We start from the raw sequence: 18,390 nt of genomic DNA on the forward strand, positions 1-18,390 counted from the left end.
AGAATGTGTCTGCGTATCTCCATGTGAAATGAATGTAGGTTAAATGTGAATGTACACGCCGGCCTGAGGCCGGTCTCTGGCGTTATTCACGAGCCTCGAAGTGTGACGTCAGCTGTTCAGGCTAAAGTTTCAATAAAGCCAATGTCACTCCAAGAGGGTTGTAAGGACATTTAAATATAACCATAGACAATCTCACAGATTTATACATGTGTACACGACTTCATAGAGATTTTATGCATGTCTTTCAACTTATAAATCTACTTTATGTCGTTCAACTTAAATACTACTTTGGGTTTTTTTTTGTATGGTCAAACAAATAATAAAATAACAATAATTGCTTGTACACAGTTTCCCATGGATTTATACGAAAATTACCTAAAGTTTATACAAAACTTTCCAGATCGAGGTTTATACACGTTTTCCTAGCACACATAACTTTCTAGAAATGTTAGTTGTCTTTCTTAAAGATGTCACTTTTCAAAAGGAAGCCTTACTTGTAGAAGAACTTATCTTATACCAGATTGACTTATGAGCTTTATATCAAGGACCTGAAACCGATGCGTATTTGAGCTTTTTGCAAAAAACTGTAAGAATCAACATCTTTGAAGTTACGATAGTATTTTAAAACACTACAGGTGAGATTCGCATACTATAGGAACACAAAGTTTCACTGGTTTTCAAATTAAACAAAAGTATTGCGTAACATTGAATTTTTGTTCAAGCATAAGCTGATCAAATGTAGGCTATTTTCAAGGCGTTGGTAAATGAGCAGACGTTGCATTTTGATTGTGGTTAGAAGAACCGTATTGATCTCGTTGACATTGTAACTAGTCTTCTCAACAAGGCACTGAGATATCACACACAGATGCTTACGGACCTTGAATAAGTCTTTGGTTAGGTAGGACACGTTTGCATAACCCATTTCACAGCTCGAAACCAGGTCACAAGTTCATGCATTCATTGCTAATTTGGTTTTACCAAGTTCCCGTGCCGACTTCTACTTATTACTGCGCTTCAATACCTTCCACATAAAGAATACGAAATTAATAATAAGAAATCCCAACAGCTCAATGAAAACCGCATCTTCCTTTGGTTATTAAAAATGATCATTACAACTCAAATCTGTGGCGACATTATTCAACGCCGCAAGAATCCTTCGACCTTTCGCCGTTCAATACTGTCGCACCTTTTGATGCTGCGCGCAGGTCGATGAAGACTATAAAGTGAGTCACGTGACAGCCATTCTCCTGACGTCACGCTGTACTTTGATGGTAACCATGATGGTAACACATCTAATTGCACACCTGAACTCGGCCGCGACACTACAGCGACACCGTCAGAAACGGAGGGAAACCATAAAATGAATTTCGCAACACTTTCTGATCAGTTTTGACGAGCATTTGCAGACGAGATGTCGTTTAAACATTCAGATTTCCAGCCCAGTAACACATTTATATTGATTCAGGCTGACAATAAAGTTCTTCATGTCCTTGTGTTACACAAGCGCTCATCGTGTACGTGCACAGAGTCCGATGAGCCTTGAACTGGCGTGGTAGTAGATGCCATGTTGATTCTACTTAAGGATTTTCCATGCATGGTTTTATTGCCATTTCATGTAGCCTGTTAGCTCTTGATGTTAGTCACTATAATTTATCCAGAATATTATTCATGCTAACTGATAGAACATCAATATTGCTATACTTTAAGTGTCATGTCTCAAACTAATAATTCAAAACTTACATTATTAGCTCACTGAAGTATTAGAAACAGACGACTGTTTCAAAAAGTGTACGCAAATCTGTCATAACAATATGTTAACCTTTTAACCCGTATTTATGAAGAATGCAAAATGACAGATGACGATTTTCCCTTGCTCATTATTATAGGAAACCTATTAAAACACCCGTCTTCGTGAAAAACACACGGTAAGATTGGCCGTGTTCGTGTCTTTTTACGAGAACAGCGCGTCGTAGCGTGGAGCAGTCAGCGCTGTTCGTGGGACGAGTCCTGCCAATTGCCCCGCCGGCCGGCCTTTCATGAACGTGGCGCTGGATCATGGGTTCCCGTCAACACGCCTGATTAAGCCGCGTTATAGTGTATCTCCATGAAGGTGTGATTGGGATTTCTTTATCGCCAAGGTTGTAGCGGGGACAGGCAGGTGTTTTGGACCAACCCAGAGAGCCGCTTCAGCAACGGAACAACAAGGAAAACCGGTGATTACTCTACGTGGATCGATACTCCACGAGGCAAAATCTGTAATGGAGTTCGCCGGGGATTTCTGAGCTCCTCCAGGCAGCTACGATTCCCCCCGCCGAGTGAGATTGGAAAATGGAGTCAGATGGAGTTCGATGCCACTCTTTTTCGTTTTTCCTCTTTTGTCAGCTATGAGAATTTCATTTCGGTGCACTGTGGATTTCTTTGGTTAAGACTATCGATTAACTAGCCTGTGGATATATTCATAGAAAAAGATATTTCATAAGCAATGGTATTTTTTCTTCTTTTGTACAAGGCAAGGGTTCGTCAATGAAAACTATTTCAAAAGGGAAACAAGACTTCCCGGGCGTAATTATAACGAAAATGAACTCTGGCGATATTTCAGAGGGGAGATAAAAATCGAATATGTTTTTGATAAAGAACGGACGATATGTCGTGCACTATCGAGACCTACATTCGTACTTTGATAGCGATAAAGTGCTGCACACAGTTTGCATATTTTGTGTGTAAGAAGAGGTCATGTTATTCAACCAAGTATGATTGAACTTTTCGCTGACTTAAGTCGGCATAAACCTGGAACACTTCAACCTCTGAAGCTGGTTCTAGTTCACATGGGATTGACATTGAGCTTACCTACACATCTTGATTTTATTACTGGATAATGGACGACAAACAAATATTTTGCGCCATGCGTTCTGGAAAACGGAGGAGGAAGTCCTTTTTTTCTTCAAATTGACCGTTACGTCCCCCCCCCCCCGATATTTTATTTCAGTGACTTTTTTAGCGTCTAAAAATCCCCGATCAGAAGCGAGTAAGCGACCTAGACTTGACTCAAGTCCCAAGCCCGCGCCATCGCCTGACAAAATATTGTTTTATGATGCTCTGCATTTCCTTCGCGTCTATCCAGGACCGCTGGGACGGGCTAATCAGCTTGGTCAGATTCTTGCCCAGGAAGTACGTCATGCATGCAGTGTGTTTCTATGGTACAGTGTGAGTGTGATGCATGATGGGACTGAGCATTTTCTGGATAGACCTACGAGCGTGCTTGATACAGTTGCCCATCCCAGCGCCTGTGGTTAATAGGGCATAGAGAAAGGATATGCAAGGTGCTCCTGGGGTCGAGCGAATGCATTCTCCAACCTGTTCCGTCTCGCGTCCCAGTCTCGGGACCGCAATAGCTTCATTTTGACGGCGGCTATGCTTGATAACCTCTCGTACGAGAACGGGACTTGAATCAAGTCTAGAAGCGATCCGGTTCCACCGTTCCAGGTCCATAATGGACTGAACCATTGGGTGCGTTCGATTAGCTTCCCTGGATCGACCCCGCGGTGCTCACTCGGGTGAGCCCCTGACAAAAGCTAATCGAACGACCACACTCGCCCTCTCGTGGTAACGTCTTGCACCTCGGGTCTCCCCCAAGTGACCCACTCCACAAGCAGGGCACTGGGGGAATGACGTCAAAGCTATTCAAACGCACCGGGGGCAGACCAGGGTCGACCCAGGGAAGCTAAACGCACCCAGTAACTCGATAATGCAAGCTGACACTTCATCACCGCGGACCAATCATAGCACAGACATGGAACGCTTACGTGACATCACGTTTATCCGACGAAGTCATTGGTCATGTAAAAGACCAGTGAATGTATTTACCCGTGTCGTGGATTAAGACAGGGGATCAGTCTACTCGTGTAAGTAAGGTTCATAGAGTCGCCTACTCGACCAACATCCCACGCATTTCAAGTACGATGAACCGCTGACTAAAAAAAAACCTCATTAGTAATAGAAGGCCATACTACAATTACACATCCGCTCCGTCATTACTGGTTTTGCACCATTTTTAATTCTCAGAAGGCCGGCTTATTACAAAGTGCAATAGGATATTAAGGAATTAGACGATACCCTCAACACAAAGGAAACAATTTCCTCACTTCTCAAAACTCGACCTCATGTGTATAGTACGAACACAAAAAAGTCATTTACTAATTCGCTATAATAGATTAGCAAAGTTAATTACTGATTGCTGTTAGCAAATCACCTTCGTAGAAAGTCAAAGGAGGATGTTTAATTTCGTCTGATGTGAGGCAATGTATTATAAGATGATTTTACAGAATGTAATGTTCCAACTAAACTAACATTCAACTTATATCTAACACTTTATTTATTATGGGCTCTCATTCACAGCTCGGTAACATTATTTCGACTAAATTAATTCATGCACCTGCAAAGCAAATTCTAGAGACCTAACCACTCAGGGGATTTATTTTAGGTCTTTCCTTACAAAGTAACGACGTCTAATAGTCATATTAATGAGGCATTTATGCCAGTCATTCAACAGTTACTGTTACAATATTATTTAAAAAATTAGCAGGGAGCATTTTGCTGCCTGTTTTTTAATCCATGGAATTTAGCCCAAGGCTGGAAGTACCAATGAAGAAGAACCACAGATGGCGCTATGTTTTTTTTAACTCTCAAGAAGTTGTATTCATGTTTTTAATCTCCCAAGGCGAATCGGTCCCGATCACCAAGACACCCCTCCCCTGCCCACCAATGGGAGTAGACGATCACCCGTTGATGTTTGACCCAGAGAACCATAAAAGACACACGCTGTACTGCGGTACGGAGATTCTGCAGGGACGCCCTGTGGGCAAGCAGCCCATAAGTGCAGTCGTCGTTAGAACAGGTAGGTAGTGGTCTTTTCGAAACGGCGGAATGCTGATGAGCTCCATCCACCTAGTTGAAACCCCGTAAGGAAAGCGCACATTTTCCAAACAACCGATAGAGCTTAAGCCCAAACCAAGCTGTAGTTTCGAAAAGGGCCACACCCAGTTGGAACTTTTATCACTCATAATTATTCATTCTTTCTGGGAGATTTGTAATGTGATTGTCTGAAATGTCATATCAAGATTTTTGGGGTGCGGTCAAAGGGTTGGCCTAGCCTACAGATTCCCAAACCCACAAAACCTTTATTTTGGAGATACCAGTAGGTAGGCCCTTATAATAAAACGAAAACCACATTCGAGTTTACCTTCCTGATGTTCATCCTCCTCGTTAATCTCTCACCATATTGAAGACAGAATCTCAGCAGGACACCGTTTTCACTTTTTGGCAGAAGGCCTACCCGTAACAAAAATTTTCTCTCCATATTGGGTTGTGTTTTCTTTATTTCTTACTTGGTGGAACTTCATGTCAGCGACATCTAAAAGATATAACTTGTTGGGTTTTTTATTGAAGGATTTTCCACAGCCAAGGGAGATCTTGTCCGATCGATTCTCTTTCCAAAACCCATCGACTTCAAGCTCCACAGGGACGCGCTCCGATTCATCTGCATGTTAGCAGTATTTGGTAAGGATGAGGGACCTGACTAAGTTTGATATTATTTTATTTTGGCAAAGACCGCGCCTATTCGGAGACTGCGGCGCGCTGCTCTTTAGGCCTCCAATTGTGTATACTGAATCACCAGATCAAAGCAGAATAAATGGAGACAAACAATACGAGTTTATGCCGCGGTGGCACGGTGACGACCTAACGATCGAAACCGAAAGTTTGTTGGCTTATTCCTTTCCGACTTGTCCCTGTAGAACAGCCAAGATGGCGGCCCCATGCCAGAACCCGCGTATGTACACGCGGCCGATCTAGTTAATCTACTCTATATCTATGAGGTATAATTATATGCAGCATGAATATTTACGTATTTTATGATTGCAGCGAGTACCGAATGGCCGAACATTTCCCATGTCATTTATGATATACACTTAGCTTGTAAAAAAAATGGCGAACGTGTACCGTTGACCAAGGGCGTTTAATTTACTGCAAGGACGGTGTTGCGCAAGGGCGAACACAACTGCATATGCAGTTGTGTCCGGGCGGACACAACTGCATATGCAATTGTGTCCGGGCGGACACAATTGCATTATGCAGCAGTGTCCGGGCGGACACGATTGCAAATGCAAAACCGTCCGGCGGACATTATTGCATATGCAGTAGTTCCTCCGGATAGTATTGCATATAGGACATAATTGCATGCGACACCGGGCCGCCGAATAAAGGCACACCGGGGCGGCTCATATCATCATTATCGCCGTTCCAACTTTGTTTGCACAGTAACACCCATGATAAATCAGCCTAGGCCATACGTATGGAAATTAAATTTAGTGGCTATTTTAAAAATGTCCCACGTTTGCTGACACGTTTTCGCAGAGCACTCTGGAATAGTTTCGGGCAAAAGAAACTTCTTTCCGGGCCGCCGAATAAAGGCAAACACCGACTCATCAGTGTCGGTCATGCACAGTGACACCCAAGATAAATCAGCCTAGGCCTATCCAGTTTATGTTGTCCATTGAATGTTAACTTCTTAGGTTTCTGATGTTGGTTCCAATGACATTGTATAGGCAATATATAATGTTTTAGCAAGTTTCTCCAGTTTTCCCCCACTTTCTTTTGCGCTTCGAAATTGCCGCTGATTGTGTGTGATTGGCAAAATATTATTTATAGACCTTGTAAAGGGCTCCCTCTACTGCCGAATAGAGCACATGTTACTTTTTTGAGATTGAGATGTGAACACTACAGTGACGACCGACGCCTGAATATTGACAACAGTCGTCTCTTTTATCATAGATTATGTCACCATATCAGAGAATGAAGTAAATGTTCACATTATTGTAAGTTTCTCTAAGTTTTAAGTGATCCAAATATGTCATAATCTGCGTCATTAATTAACTAGAACCTTGTAAAGTTAGTACTGAGTGAGTGTCTGCCGTTGTTTTGGACGGTCCACGTGGAAAGATTTCCGTATCCTGCCACAACTTTTCATTTTGATTGAGTAAATTAGATGCTTATTTTGTTTCATGACTGAATGAAATGTTATGGGGCAGGACACGGAATTAATATTTACATTTTGTCTTTGTTAAATAATTAATCAAACTAAACAAAAAACTCAAAAACCAAAATTTGATTATGGATTTCACAGTTATTCAGGGTTGACCAAATAAAAATGTACACAATTTTGATTTCTGCAAGCCAAATTTAATCAATAATAATGTTCCAGTCTCAACTTTTACAGTATTTCAGACAGAGACATTTCTCTGGCGAATTCACAGTACGTTATATTCATACCATGAAGTCTGCACTTTACTTGGAAGAATAATAAGAACTTTGTTTGAACTTTTATTAGAATTGTACTAGTTCAGTTGCAATAACGTAACCCTCCTGCCGACAGTGAAGCGGGAGGAACTTTGCCGTCAGCAAGAGGGTTACGTTATTGCAACTAGCATTGTACTTGCATTTCAGATTGAAACTAGTGCAGTGTTTCTTTGATTATCTGGTTGTCTTTGGCTTTATCCTTTTGTTACAGCTTTTTGCGGTGCAGTTTTCGTCACTGTAATCAAAATCACCCACAATGTAAGTCATCAACCTTAGTTCCAAATTGCGTTCACTCAACTTTTGGGCCCAATTTTATAAAGCAGAAAAAACGCTTAGAAATAAGTCTTTTTGTTGCTGTGAAGTGAAGGGAAAGTTCCCTTGGTGAAGCCCTGGAACGTCTGTGATGGATTATATAAATTTCTACGAGAGTGTCATGGCCGAGCGAGTCTCAGGGTGTGGATTTCAGTCCTCGTCAGGGCACTAATGTCCTTGAGCAAGATGCTTATAGAACCAAAAAATGTCCTCCATTGCAGGTCAGGTGTTTCTGTCAGGATTTTTCAAGATTCTACGATTTCGATCTCCCTTTAGACTTTCTTCAAGACAATCGGAGCATATTGATCGAAAACATTTACTCTGACAACTACCGGTTCTTTTCAGAACAAACACTACTCAAAAGAGATTTTCACATGGTTTTTACCACAAACCTCACCTATTTATACTTTCACCACGCAAATTCTTCAAATCTTACTTGAGAGAGATTTTCTTTGACTGTTCATTAGGCCTCTACCAAGGACATCATTCTCAAGGCGTTGGATGTCTTCACCATCGCTGTCCCTCCAGCTCTACCAGCCGCCCTGACCATCGGGATGGTGTACGCCCAAGCAAGACTCAAGAACCACAAGATATTCTGCATCAGCCCTCAGAGAATTAACCTTAGCGGTATGCTGGATGTCATCTGCTTTGATAAGGTAATGGTTTAAAACTAGCCACAAGAAAGTCTTAAGACCTGAAGGTGCTTTGTCAGTCTCCTGATGATGACATTGAGACGTCCCCTAGATCTACAAGGGAAAGTAGTTGAGTAGTTTGTGCATGATCCAATTTAGTCCACTGTTTGGAAAAGGAGTTGCATAAAGATAACAGGTGTGAGTTGCCAGACGAAAAGAATGTTATAGGCTATTCTGGCCTCTTTCTGTAAAGGAGCTTTCTTCCCCGCAATGGTTTAGGAACTTTGGAAATGGATTTTACTGCTGCCCTATGGATCGTTACCCTTTAACCGTTTAAACGTCCCAACTCTACTGTTTGTAACATTTCACACTTATCTTGTGAACGTTTGGAGGATGAAAGGAATTTATTTTAATGAAAAATTATAAAAATAAAATGCCTACAAATATTTGTTTGCGGATTAATGTTTTTTAGACAGGCACCCTGACGGAGGATCACCTGGAATTACTTGCTGTTTCACCAGTGAATTCAGATGGGTAGGCAACATTTTTAGTTTCAGTCCCTTGGGAACAAGACATTTCTATAGCACTTCACACTAGTGTTAAAAACAGATGCTAAGTACCCCCAATTGAGACCAACGTCGTGTGAAATTTAACTGATATCTGTGAAGGTCCGAGATTTATTTTTGCTACTAGCTACTATCATCAGTTTAGCGCTTCGATGCGTTGACCGCTTTTGCAATGGTGGTGGAATGTTTGTCTGACAACCACTTTTTAGATTAGTGATTGATGAAAATTTAACAACTTTTAAAACTTTTAAGTCGTTCATAAATCCATCATCTTCATAAGAAATATATACCTTTTGTAAAACTATAATGTGTCAGCATTTGTGTTTTATTCATGTTTGTATCTATTGTATTTAAAATGCTTTATAATTAAAAAAGGGCAGTCATTGATTTCGAAATTGAGTTTTTTTTTAAATTAATTTTGTTTTTGCATATCAGATTTGTGATGGTGTCTGACCCGTCAAAAATTCAGTTTGGACCCTTCGTGGCTGCCATGGCAACCTGTCATTCCCTGACCATAATTGACGGAGAGTTGAAAGGAGACCCGCTTGACCTCCAGATGTTCCATTCCATCAAATGGGTAGGTCAAAGGTCATAAGTCATAGGAAGGATAATCAGAGCCATGTCTTATCTGAAAGCACACAAATTCGTCCAACAAGCGTTTTGTTTCTCTCATCATTTTCTCGCAACTTCGATGACCAATTGAGCCCAAATGTTCACAGACTTGTTATTTTATGGTTATGATGGGATACACCAAGTGAGAAGACTGGTCTTTGACAATTACCAAACGTGTACCTTCCCTGTAACTTCAAGGGGGTTGTTTCTAACATTGTTTTATAATATCAACAGTTTTCTATTTCTCTTTACCAAGTAAGTTTTACCGTCATAAATTGTTTGAATAAAAAAAAAAAAGTATACCCTGCCTTTATGTCCAATCGATGGAAAATTATAATGAAATATTTTTCTTGTTTGGTAGAATTTGGAAGAACCAAAAGATGGTGAATTAGGAAATTTTGACCACAGCATGCCCACAGTGGTTTATTCATCAGACGAGGAAGCATCAGACGCAAAGGTAAGTCTTCAAATCTTGGGAGTAGGGGTTTAGGCTCCTTAGGGACCTTCAGTCCAGGTCAACCTGTGGATAAGTACTGGTCAGAAAAAGGTTTTTAACCTGCTATTAAATCGCATTGTTTGAAAATTGGTTTTGGAGAAAACATGGGTGAAGTTTACAGTGCCCGGAGTCCAGTGTACAAACCGAAGAGACTTGCATCGCTTTCTTCTGAAAAACATGGCCCTTACTAAAAAGTCACACTACACATCTCAGTTATAACGACCTCCAAAACATTTTAGATCGAATCCAAAATAGCAAGTTTTCAATTTGGAAGTTGGAAGTTCAAACACAACTTGAAAATTTAATGCACCTCCTTTTTAAATTTGTGTGGCTTTGCTTTAACTTTTCTGGTTTAATATTCTTTCTGGAATTGTTATTGTTTTGCACCCTCAAACAGGCTGGTCCTGGAGAGGGCGCAATATAAATTAAATAAATTGTAATTAATAATCATTTCAACAATTTCAGAGGATAGAAGAGATCGGAATTCTTCGGCAGTTTACATTCTCGTCTGGACTTCAGCGGATGAGCGTAGTGGCGAAGACGACAGGTTCACCAAACTTCAGCATCTTTGTTAAAGGGGCACCGGAGACTGTGGCCTTGATGTGTGACCCAGCATCAGGTACGTCTTTGAAATTTCGAACAAACTTTCAGTTGCTTTGTAGATTTTCACGCTTTTGGTTGCTTAGCTGTGCTATGCGTTGAACAACGCAGTAAAATGTCTTTCCAAGTTCTGATGAAGAAATTTTGAAAATCTCCCTGATTATGGAAATGTTTTCCCTATCATGTTTAATGTAATGAAGTCTCCCTAAATGTTATAGAAAATCTTCCTGATTGTAAGGAACAAATGATGAGGGCTTTGTCTTGCAAACCCACGCAAGGTCCCAGATTAATTACTCAAGCATAACCCTGCAAATCATTAAGGGAAAGCTCAATTAACGAAAGAGGCTAAAATAACACATCCTTTTCGTCTGGCAACTCACACCTGTTATCTTCATGTAATTCCTTTTCTAAACAGTGGACTTAAATGGATCATGCACAAACCAGTGGTGTTGCTGATTGCCCCAGGCAGATTAACTGCTCATCTGTTAAATTTAACAACCTAAATTCAATGTTAAAACACCAACTTATTGAAAATAATATCGTCTTTCTGAGTTTTAGTGGCCAAACTTGGAAGTTGTTAATGAAGCTTTCCCAAAATCTGTACCTGCCAGAAAGATAATGTGCGCTTTGAGATGCCTGTAGGCTTTAATTAAGCATTAAGGACTCATATTTTTATAGTTTTTGTTTGATTAATACTGTGCAGTTCCAGGCGACTTTGAAGACGTTTTGAAGGATTTCACTCAGCAGGGATTGAGAGTTCTGGCGATTGCCTGCCGTGAACTGGGTGAAAACGTTGGCTACGATGAGGCGCTTAAACTGCAGAGGTTTGTCAATCTCTTTTAATTGATTAATTAGATTTAAAACTTTGCAATTTGGGGGGAATAGGTTTGAGGTAACACCATGCAATAATGTCTGATGAGTTGTGGTGGTTCTGAAAAGAATGATTTGAACAATTCAATTAGTTTCAATTTACTGTCTAGTTACTACTGTTATTATTGTTATTATTACTAGTAAATGTCACTGTTTTTCTGATTGAACTCCACAGGAGTGCTGTTGAATGTGACCTTCAGATGCTTGGTCTGATTATAATGCAAAACACTCTCAAGCCTCAGACAACACCGGTCATCGCTAAACTAAAAAAGGCCGACCTGAGGGTTGTCATGGTTACAGGTAAGATTCAGTTTAAATACTTACCGCCGATTTTTGTAAAATGAAAATAGTAAACTCTTTTTTTATTAATGAGAAACAATCTGAATATTGTCACAGGTGTTTGCCCAGTCCTGAGAGGCCTTATGAATTTTGCAAAGAGAACTACCATTGACAAATCTTAAAGTCTATGGGAAACGATTGAAGGGCTGAGAGCGATGGTAGCTTGCCCAAATGGCATTGCAGATTGCTCGCCAGTGCCATGAGTAGGGGCAACGGATGAGGCCCTGGGCTCTGCGACTCCATTTAACTTCAGGCTTGGTCGCCAGTGCCATGAGTAGGGGCAACGGATGAGGCCCTGGCCTCTGTGACTCCATTTAACTACAGGCTCGGTAGCCTGTAGTCATTTGTTTTACAGTGCTTATCAAACGTAGTCTTTGAGTTTTCAGTGTTTGTTTTTCCATTACTAGGCGACAACAAGCTTACAGCCATTCACATGGCAAGAAAGTGTGGCATGATTGGCCCAACCGAAGCTGTTATTGAAGTAGAGGCGACGCCCCCTCTTGTTCACGGGCAACAACCTTCCATAAAATGGACCCCAGTCGAAGCGCACTCACACCACAGCAACAACATCAAAACAAATTGCAGACGAGAAAATGGACAGGTATGATGAAATCAGCTCAATTTTCAGTTTTACTTCAAAACTTTCAAATCTGATTCTAAAGCGCCGGCATATTAATCCGGAGGTTGTTGGTTCAAACCCCGCTCTAATCAACATGTCTTTGTTCTTGAATATTGTATCAGTGTTCTTGTGTTTTTATGGACTCTTTTAAAATTCCTATTTTGATTCGTATGTATTTTGCTAAATCTGAGTGTTTTTTTCTGTTTTGTATTTTTATATGTAGTTGCTGTTTTTTATTTTCTTTGTAAAGCCATTTGAGGCCATCCATAAGGCGCTATATAAATGTTTCTTTATTATTATTCTTGATTCAGGTACCAGAGGAGGTTCAGGTGACATTCACCGGGGCGGAGACGGCTATTGATATAAACTCCTATCACTTTGCCATGGATGGCAAAACATTCGCTGTTATTGCGGAATACTACCCGGAACTCATGCCCAAGGTATGTATCAGGTCAAAACAATATGCTTACCAGAATAAGGTTACCAGCCAAACTACCTTGTCACGTGTACAATTTGAGACTGCCCATTTGTGGAACTCCTCTAAGCCTTCCAATTAAATTTAAAAACAAATTATGAAATCACCAAAGAGAGACAGGAATAGTCCACATTGTGTCCAAACCCGTAGTTTTGTATTGTTGTTGATGCACAGAGGCTGTAAACCTCCTTTTAATACTATATAACTATTTCAAATGTCGTTTCATTTTGTTGATTTAGATTGCAACTCGAGGTACCGTCTTTGCCCGCATGTCTCCCGATCAGAAAGCCCAGCTCATCGAGGCAATCCAAGACTTACAGTAAGTCCAGATATCAAAAACTGAAACTTATTTCCTTGTCTTCTTTGGTATAAGTATCAAGTAGTCAACATTTGTTTTTGTGTCTTGTTCTTTCACAGTTTACATGTAGGAATGTGTGGAGATGGAGCCAATGACTGTGGAGCTCTGAAGACGGCACACACCGGTATCTCGCTGTCGGAGGCAGAGGCTTCCGTCGCTTCACCATTCACCTCTCAGATACAAAACATTGAATGTGTCCCAACCCTTATCAAGTGAGTTCATGTAGTTTTTTAATAGCCTTGTGTTCTTTTTAAATGATTATATAAATAGTGGCCTCTTATAGAGCGCTCAGGTCCGTCAGGCATGACGCTCATGGCGCTGTACAAGCAAAATATAAATACAAAAACAAGAAAGTACAATATTATATCACGGCTGGGGATACGAACCCACACTCTCCAGAAACACCAGACTTTGAATTCGGTGCTCTTAACCGCTCGGCAACGACACTTCCAAATTGAAATTTCACTGGTACTTGTGATTTGTTTCTTTAGGGAGGGTCGAGCAGCCCTTGTGACATCATTTGGAGTATTCAAGTACATGGCTGTCTACAGTATGATACAGTTCAGTACAGTCATAATCCTCAACTCTGTGAGTAATTATTCTTCTTCTTATTAATTATTATTATCTATTTGGCTAAGATTTTAATAAACAGTACATGATACTATGGCCAGGACTCCTGACTCCCTGACTCTGCCAAATATCCCTGAAAATAAACCAATCTTCCATGTCCTGACTATGCCTATTATGTAACTCTAAATGTTTCCCTGAATTAATTTTTGTTTTATATTTGGCATAAAGAACATTATTTAATTTTACCCATTCATGGGTGTGTGTTAGCTCAGTACTTTCCCGAGCTCTGTGAACAAAATCACAGGTATTTTACTTGTGTGGGATTAGAACCCACGACCTTTGCAAATTCTAGAGCAGATGTCTCAACAACAAGACCACCGAGATTGCCTGGTTGCTGGGGGCAGTTCGAATCCTATATTTTAGCAGCAGGTACCGCAACAATTTTATAGATGTTAAATTTTCCTGTGATTTTTTCAAAGAACCTGGTGAAAGGACTGACCAGTACTTACACACATTGTTGTAAAGATAAAATTCCTGAAAAATAAAATAAAGTAAAACCATTTGAAATTTGATTTGATTTACTTGATATGTTTAGGTGGATGCTTTTCCAAGTGACGCTCAGTTCATGTATTGGGATATAGCTATCACGACCACTGTCGCTCTACTGAGTAAGTCAATCTGTAATACATAAAATCAATTAACCACTGTATTAGATGTGTACTTTGATTTCAAAAATTTACTATTGGTTTCTGAATGAAAGAATTAATGAGTTTATGATTGAGTTTATTGCATCAAGTGAATGATTGTATTTTACTCTCACAGTGCCTCTCCTCAGCTTTGTTTTAATGGAATTGTCTTGCATTACTAATCCTCTTGCATTACTAATCCTCTTGCATTACTAATCCTCTGTAAGATATAACTTTGCAAGGTTGTTGGTACTCATGTATTTTGTATATTCATGAAATGATTCTGTTTGCTATTCTATTTGCTTTGTGGTATGAATTTTCAATTGCTTTGTTTTATGAACTTTCAATTGCTTTGTGTTGTGAATTTTCAATTGCCTTGTTTTATGAATTTTCAATTGCTTTTCTGTATGAATTTTCTAGCATGTACCTTTTTGAAGTTGTACTTTTCACTTTGAGTTTATATCGTTCGACGCTTTGTTGCACGTTTTTAATCTTCCTCAGTTTGGTTTACTTCTACGAATTGCTACCCTGCTATTTGTTTTAAATTTGAGTTTTGTTTATTGTAAAATACTTTATTGTCTTTGCTTTGTATTTTTAGTGTGATAAGGCCCTTTGGTGTATTTTACATAAGGTGCCATATAAATGCATTTGATTGTTTGATTAGGAAAACCTAAACATGACAAACTGATTCATCAGCTTGTCAAAGATGAAAGACTTTAACAGTTTTAAAATAATTTGTGTATAGAATACATTTCAACTGAACCTTGTGTGTTACTCTCTTGACGTAGTTGCCCGTAATGAGGCCTATCAAACGCTAGTCAAACGCAAGCCGCAAGCTCATCTGATTGACTCCTCCATTCTCTTCTCTGTGTTTGGTCACATCTTCATACAATTCATTGTTCAGATCCTGGCCTACATTATGCTCATTGCTCAACCATGGTAAGTCGGCGAGATCCAGGCTTTTAAAAATTTTTATTTTTTTATAAGATTTTTTTTTTCTTTTTTTTCTGGCTCAACTTGGTCTGCACGTTCTCGTCATAGAGAGACCGTCTTTTGCTGGACTTTCTTCGCCTCAATGCTGCAGGCCTGGTCGTGGTTTCCCTATTGGTTTCAGATTTCTTTCCCATTGATGTTGTTTTTATTGTTATGTTTACATTGTCTCTGCTGCGCCTTGAACAGCTGTCAAGATTTCTTACAAGTTAATACTTTTTATTATTATTTTATTATTATAATTATTATTATTGGCAACAAATGTATAATTCAAATTGAAAATTGGTTTATTTTTATATAAAAATACAAGACCAAATAAAAAGCCACAGACTAATGGCATTTGGTTAAAAATAAAATTACATCAAAAATATATGTACAAGTATATTATGTTAAACTTGTATTTTTGTGTAATTAATAAGAGCAGTTTATTCATTGTTGTTGACTTGTTTTTCTCTCTTTAATTTAAGGTTCACCCCTTTGGAGAAGATTGAGGGCAGTATTGTGAATTACACCAACTACGAGACAACAACCATGTTCTGCATCTCCTCATTTCAGTACATCGTTGTGTCTTTCTTGTTCTCTAAGGGACCGCCGTATCGAAAGCCAATCTATACCAACAGTAAGTCAAGAAACCCCATTCTATCACCCCAATTCTGAAACAACTTCCACTGGCTCCCTATCTCTCAACATCTTCAAGCTGATGCTCATTGTCCACAAAGCACTTGACGGCAAGGCTCCCATCTGTATCTCAGAACTACTTAAAGTTTACATTCCGTCAAGAATCTTCGATCAAGTTCAATGCTTCTCCTCATTGAACCCAAGTCTCGTCACTCATGGGGTGACAGGTCTTTTTCTTCAGCTGCGCCACGCATCTGGAACTCGCTACCACTTAATCTTAGATCTTGTCTTTGTACCACAAAATTAAAATCTCTTTTCAAAACTCATCTTATCTCACAGGTTTTCAAGGACTAATTTATTTGTTTTTCGTTCCTTTGTTTTTGGTTTGACTGCGCCTTAAACACCCAGCAGGGTGGATATGTGCTTATTACAATCTTTATTATTATTATTATTATTTAGTATTATTAATACATTCATTTCTTTGTTATTCCATTTACAGTTTTATTTACCATCGACCTGGTTGTTTTGCTGTTGTTTACCATCTTCGTGGTTATGGTAGAAGTTCCGGCTATATATAATTTCATACCTGTGAGTATTAGTTTGAATTTTGTTTAGTTCAGCAAATATTTGATTCTTTCCAATGACTTAATATAAGGGTTTGCTTTTTGACCCTTCGGCTTGACGCTTTCCTAATTTGTAAAGCTGGCCCCAATTTCATTGAGCTGCTTTGGTGAAAGTACAAAGCACAATACAAATTTGCTAACCAGAATAAGGTTACCAGCCAAAATAGAAGTCCACATGAGTACCATTTTTGACTGGTATCCCGCATATTTTTGCTTAGCATTATTTGCTGCTGAAGTAGCTCTCTGGGCCCGCGTAACATTGCTTTTATGTGTGACAAAAACAAACATGCACTTTAACAGGTCCACATGTTATAATTTGCACATGACTTGATATTTTACTTTGTTAATTGGTTTAGCTGATAACTTATCTGCCTTATATTGTCATGCTTACGTTAATCTGACACTTGTACATAATTGTTATTTCTAAATTGTATTGTTTGTATTGTAAGTGCCTTTGTATTCTTCATTCTTCTGTTGTATACTTATGCTAGTTATTGAGACTATTGCCATATACATGTAATGTCTTGGTGAATTGAATTGAATTGAATTGTATTGTATTTTTATGATTGTTTTTTATTGTCTGTTTTTTAATGAGTGTTTTTTATGACAGGGAAAATACTTTTCATGTTTAATTGATCACTAAATAAATCTAATGTAATCTATTCTAATCTAATCTATTTCTTAATTCTTAACTTCAAGCTTGCTGTCTCTCTGTTCTCTTTGTTTAACTTTTGTAGATTAACAAACTGTAGGCCTAAGCGTAATTATTTCTTTATTCTACAATTTACTGTTTATCTTGTTGTATGTATTGTTGTAACGGGCACACCCATCTTAAGCCTCTGCTTTTAGGATGATGCCTCCATGAGCCAATGTGGAAATAAATGTTCCTTTGAATTTGAATGTTATTAAAATTGATAAACTTTGTGACTCGAAGGTCAAATTACAGAGTTATTACAATAGTGCCAAATAGATAGGCCATATAAAAAATTAGTATAAATAAAATAAGAAAAGCAGATTTAACCCTTGCTTATAAAAAAAAACAGGATCAAAGAAACACCTTACTGTAGTGTAAAAGGGAAATGGATTAATTAAAAGGGACATAAACGTTTAAATAAAACATTTAATTAAAATAAAACCCCACTATGACAATAAAGTGGAAAAGTTATTAAGAATTAGTTAAACATACGAATAATGTCATAAGGAACATATCGCTTTGATCTTTGAAAATTAATTGTTTTGATTTACTCTTTGTCCTGTAGTTGAAGACAGTCCCGTTAGATTTCCGGTTTATGATCTTGGGACTCGCCGTTGCCTATTTCCTAGCAGCAATTCTCCTGGAGGTAAGTTGATACTTTGTTGTCAGTGAAAACATGAGAGAAATTGTTCACAGTGCCTGGGGTAGCATTTGTGTACAAACTGCAGAGACTGAGGCTGTGTCCAAAACAGCTACTACGGCTACAGGTATGGCTCGATCAGCGCGCCTGCCATTGTTGAAGAATAGGCAGACGCCTGCGATCTGTAGCTGTAGCCAACGTTGCCGTTTCAAACACTGCTTTAGATTGCTGTATGTACCGGTACTACTACTACATGTACTAATACTATTAACAATATAAACCCATCCTGAACTCATTTTGGCAAGACCCCTTACTTAACTGTACTTTGGCTTATAAA

The 18,390-nt window shown here is 39.1% G+C and overlaps 1 protein-coding gene across 4 annotated transcripts in view; it reads left to right on the forward strand.

The window, feature by feature from the left end:
• Nucleotides 1-18,390, forward strand: part of LOC117302765 (probable cation-transporting ATPase 13A3) — a 59,903-nt gene that overhangs the window by 36,465 nt on the left and 5,048 nt on the right. For all 4 annotated transcript variants that reach the window (XM_033786786.1, XM_033786787.1, XM_033786789.1 and 1 more), the window contains exons 12-31: nt 4,718-4,894; nt 5,446-5,556; nt 7,565-7,611; nt 8,133-8,321; nt 8,770-8,831; nt 9,299-9,440; nt 9,837-9,932; nt 10,437-10,590; nt 11,275-11,395; nt 11,617-11,741; nt 12,188-12,381; nt 12,711-12,839; nt 13,114-13,193; nt 13,292-13,444; nt 13,724-13,820; nt 14,398-14,470; nt 15,277-15,427; nt 15,946-16,097; nt 16,596-16,684; nt 17,979-18,059. In XM_033786786.1, the coding sequence (XP_033642677.1) occupies nt 4,718-4,894; nt 5,446-5,556; nt 7,565-7,611; nt 8,133-8,321; nt 8,770-8,831; nt 9,299-9,440; nt 9,837-9,932; nt 10,437-10,590; nt 11,275-11,395; nt 11,617-11,741; nt 12,188-12,381; nt 12,711-12,839; nt 13,114-13,193; nt 13,292-13,444; nt 13,724-13,820; nt 14,398-14,470; nt 15,277-15,427; nt 15,946-16,097; nt 16,596-16,684; nt 17,979-18,059 (2,423 nt within the window). The remainder of the gene's footprint in view (nt 1-4,717; nt 4,895-5,445; nt 5,557-7,564; nt 7,612-8,132; nt 8,322-8,769; nt 8,832-9,298; nt 9,441-9,836; nt 9,933-10,436; nt 10,591-11,274; nt 11,396-11,616; nt 11,742-12,187; nt 12,382-12,710; nt 12,840-13,113; nt 13,194-13,291; nt 13,445-13,723; nt 13,821-14,397; nt 14,471-15,276; nt 15,428-15,945; nt 16,098-16,595; nt 16,685-17,978; nt 18,060-18,390) is intronic.

Source organism: Asterias rubens, chromosome 18 (genome assembly GCF_902459465.1).
Source record: "Asterias rubens chromosome 18, eAstRub1.3, whole genome shotgun sequence".
NCBI lineage: Eukaryota > Metazoa > Echinodermata > Asteroidea > Forcipulatida > Asteriidae > Asterias > Asterias rubens.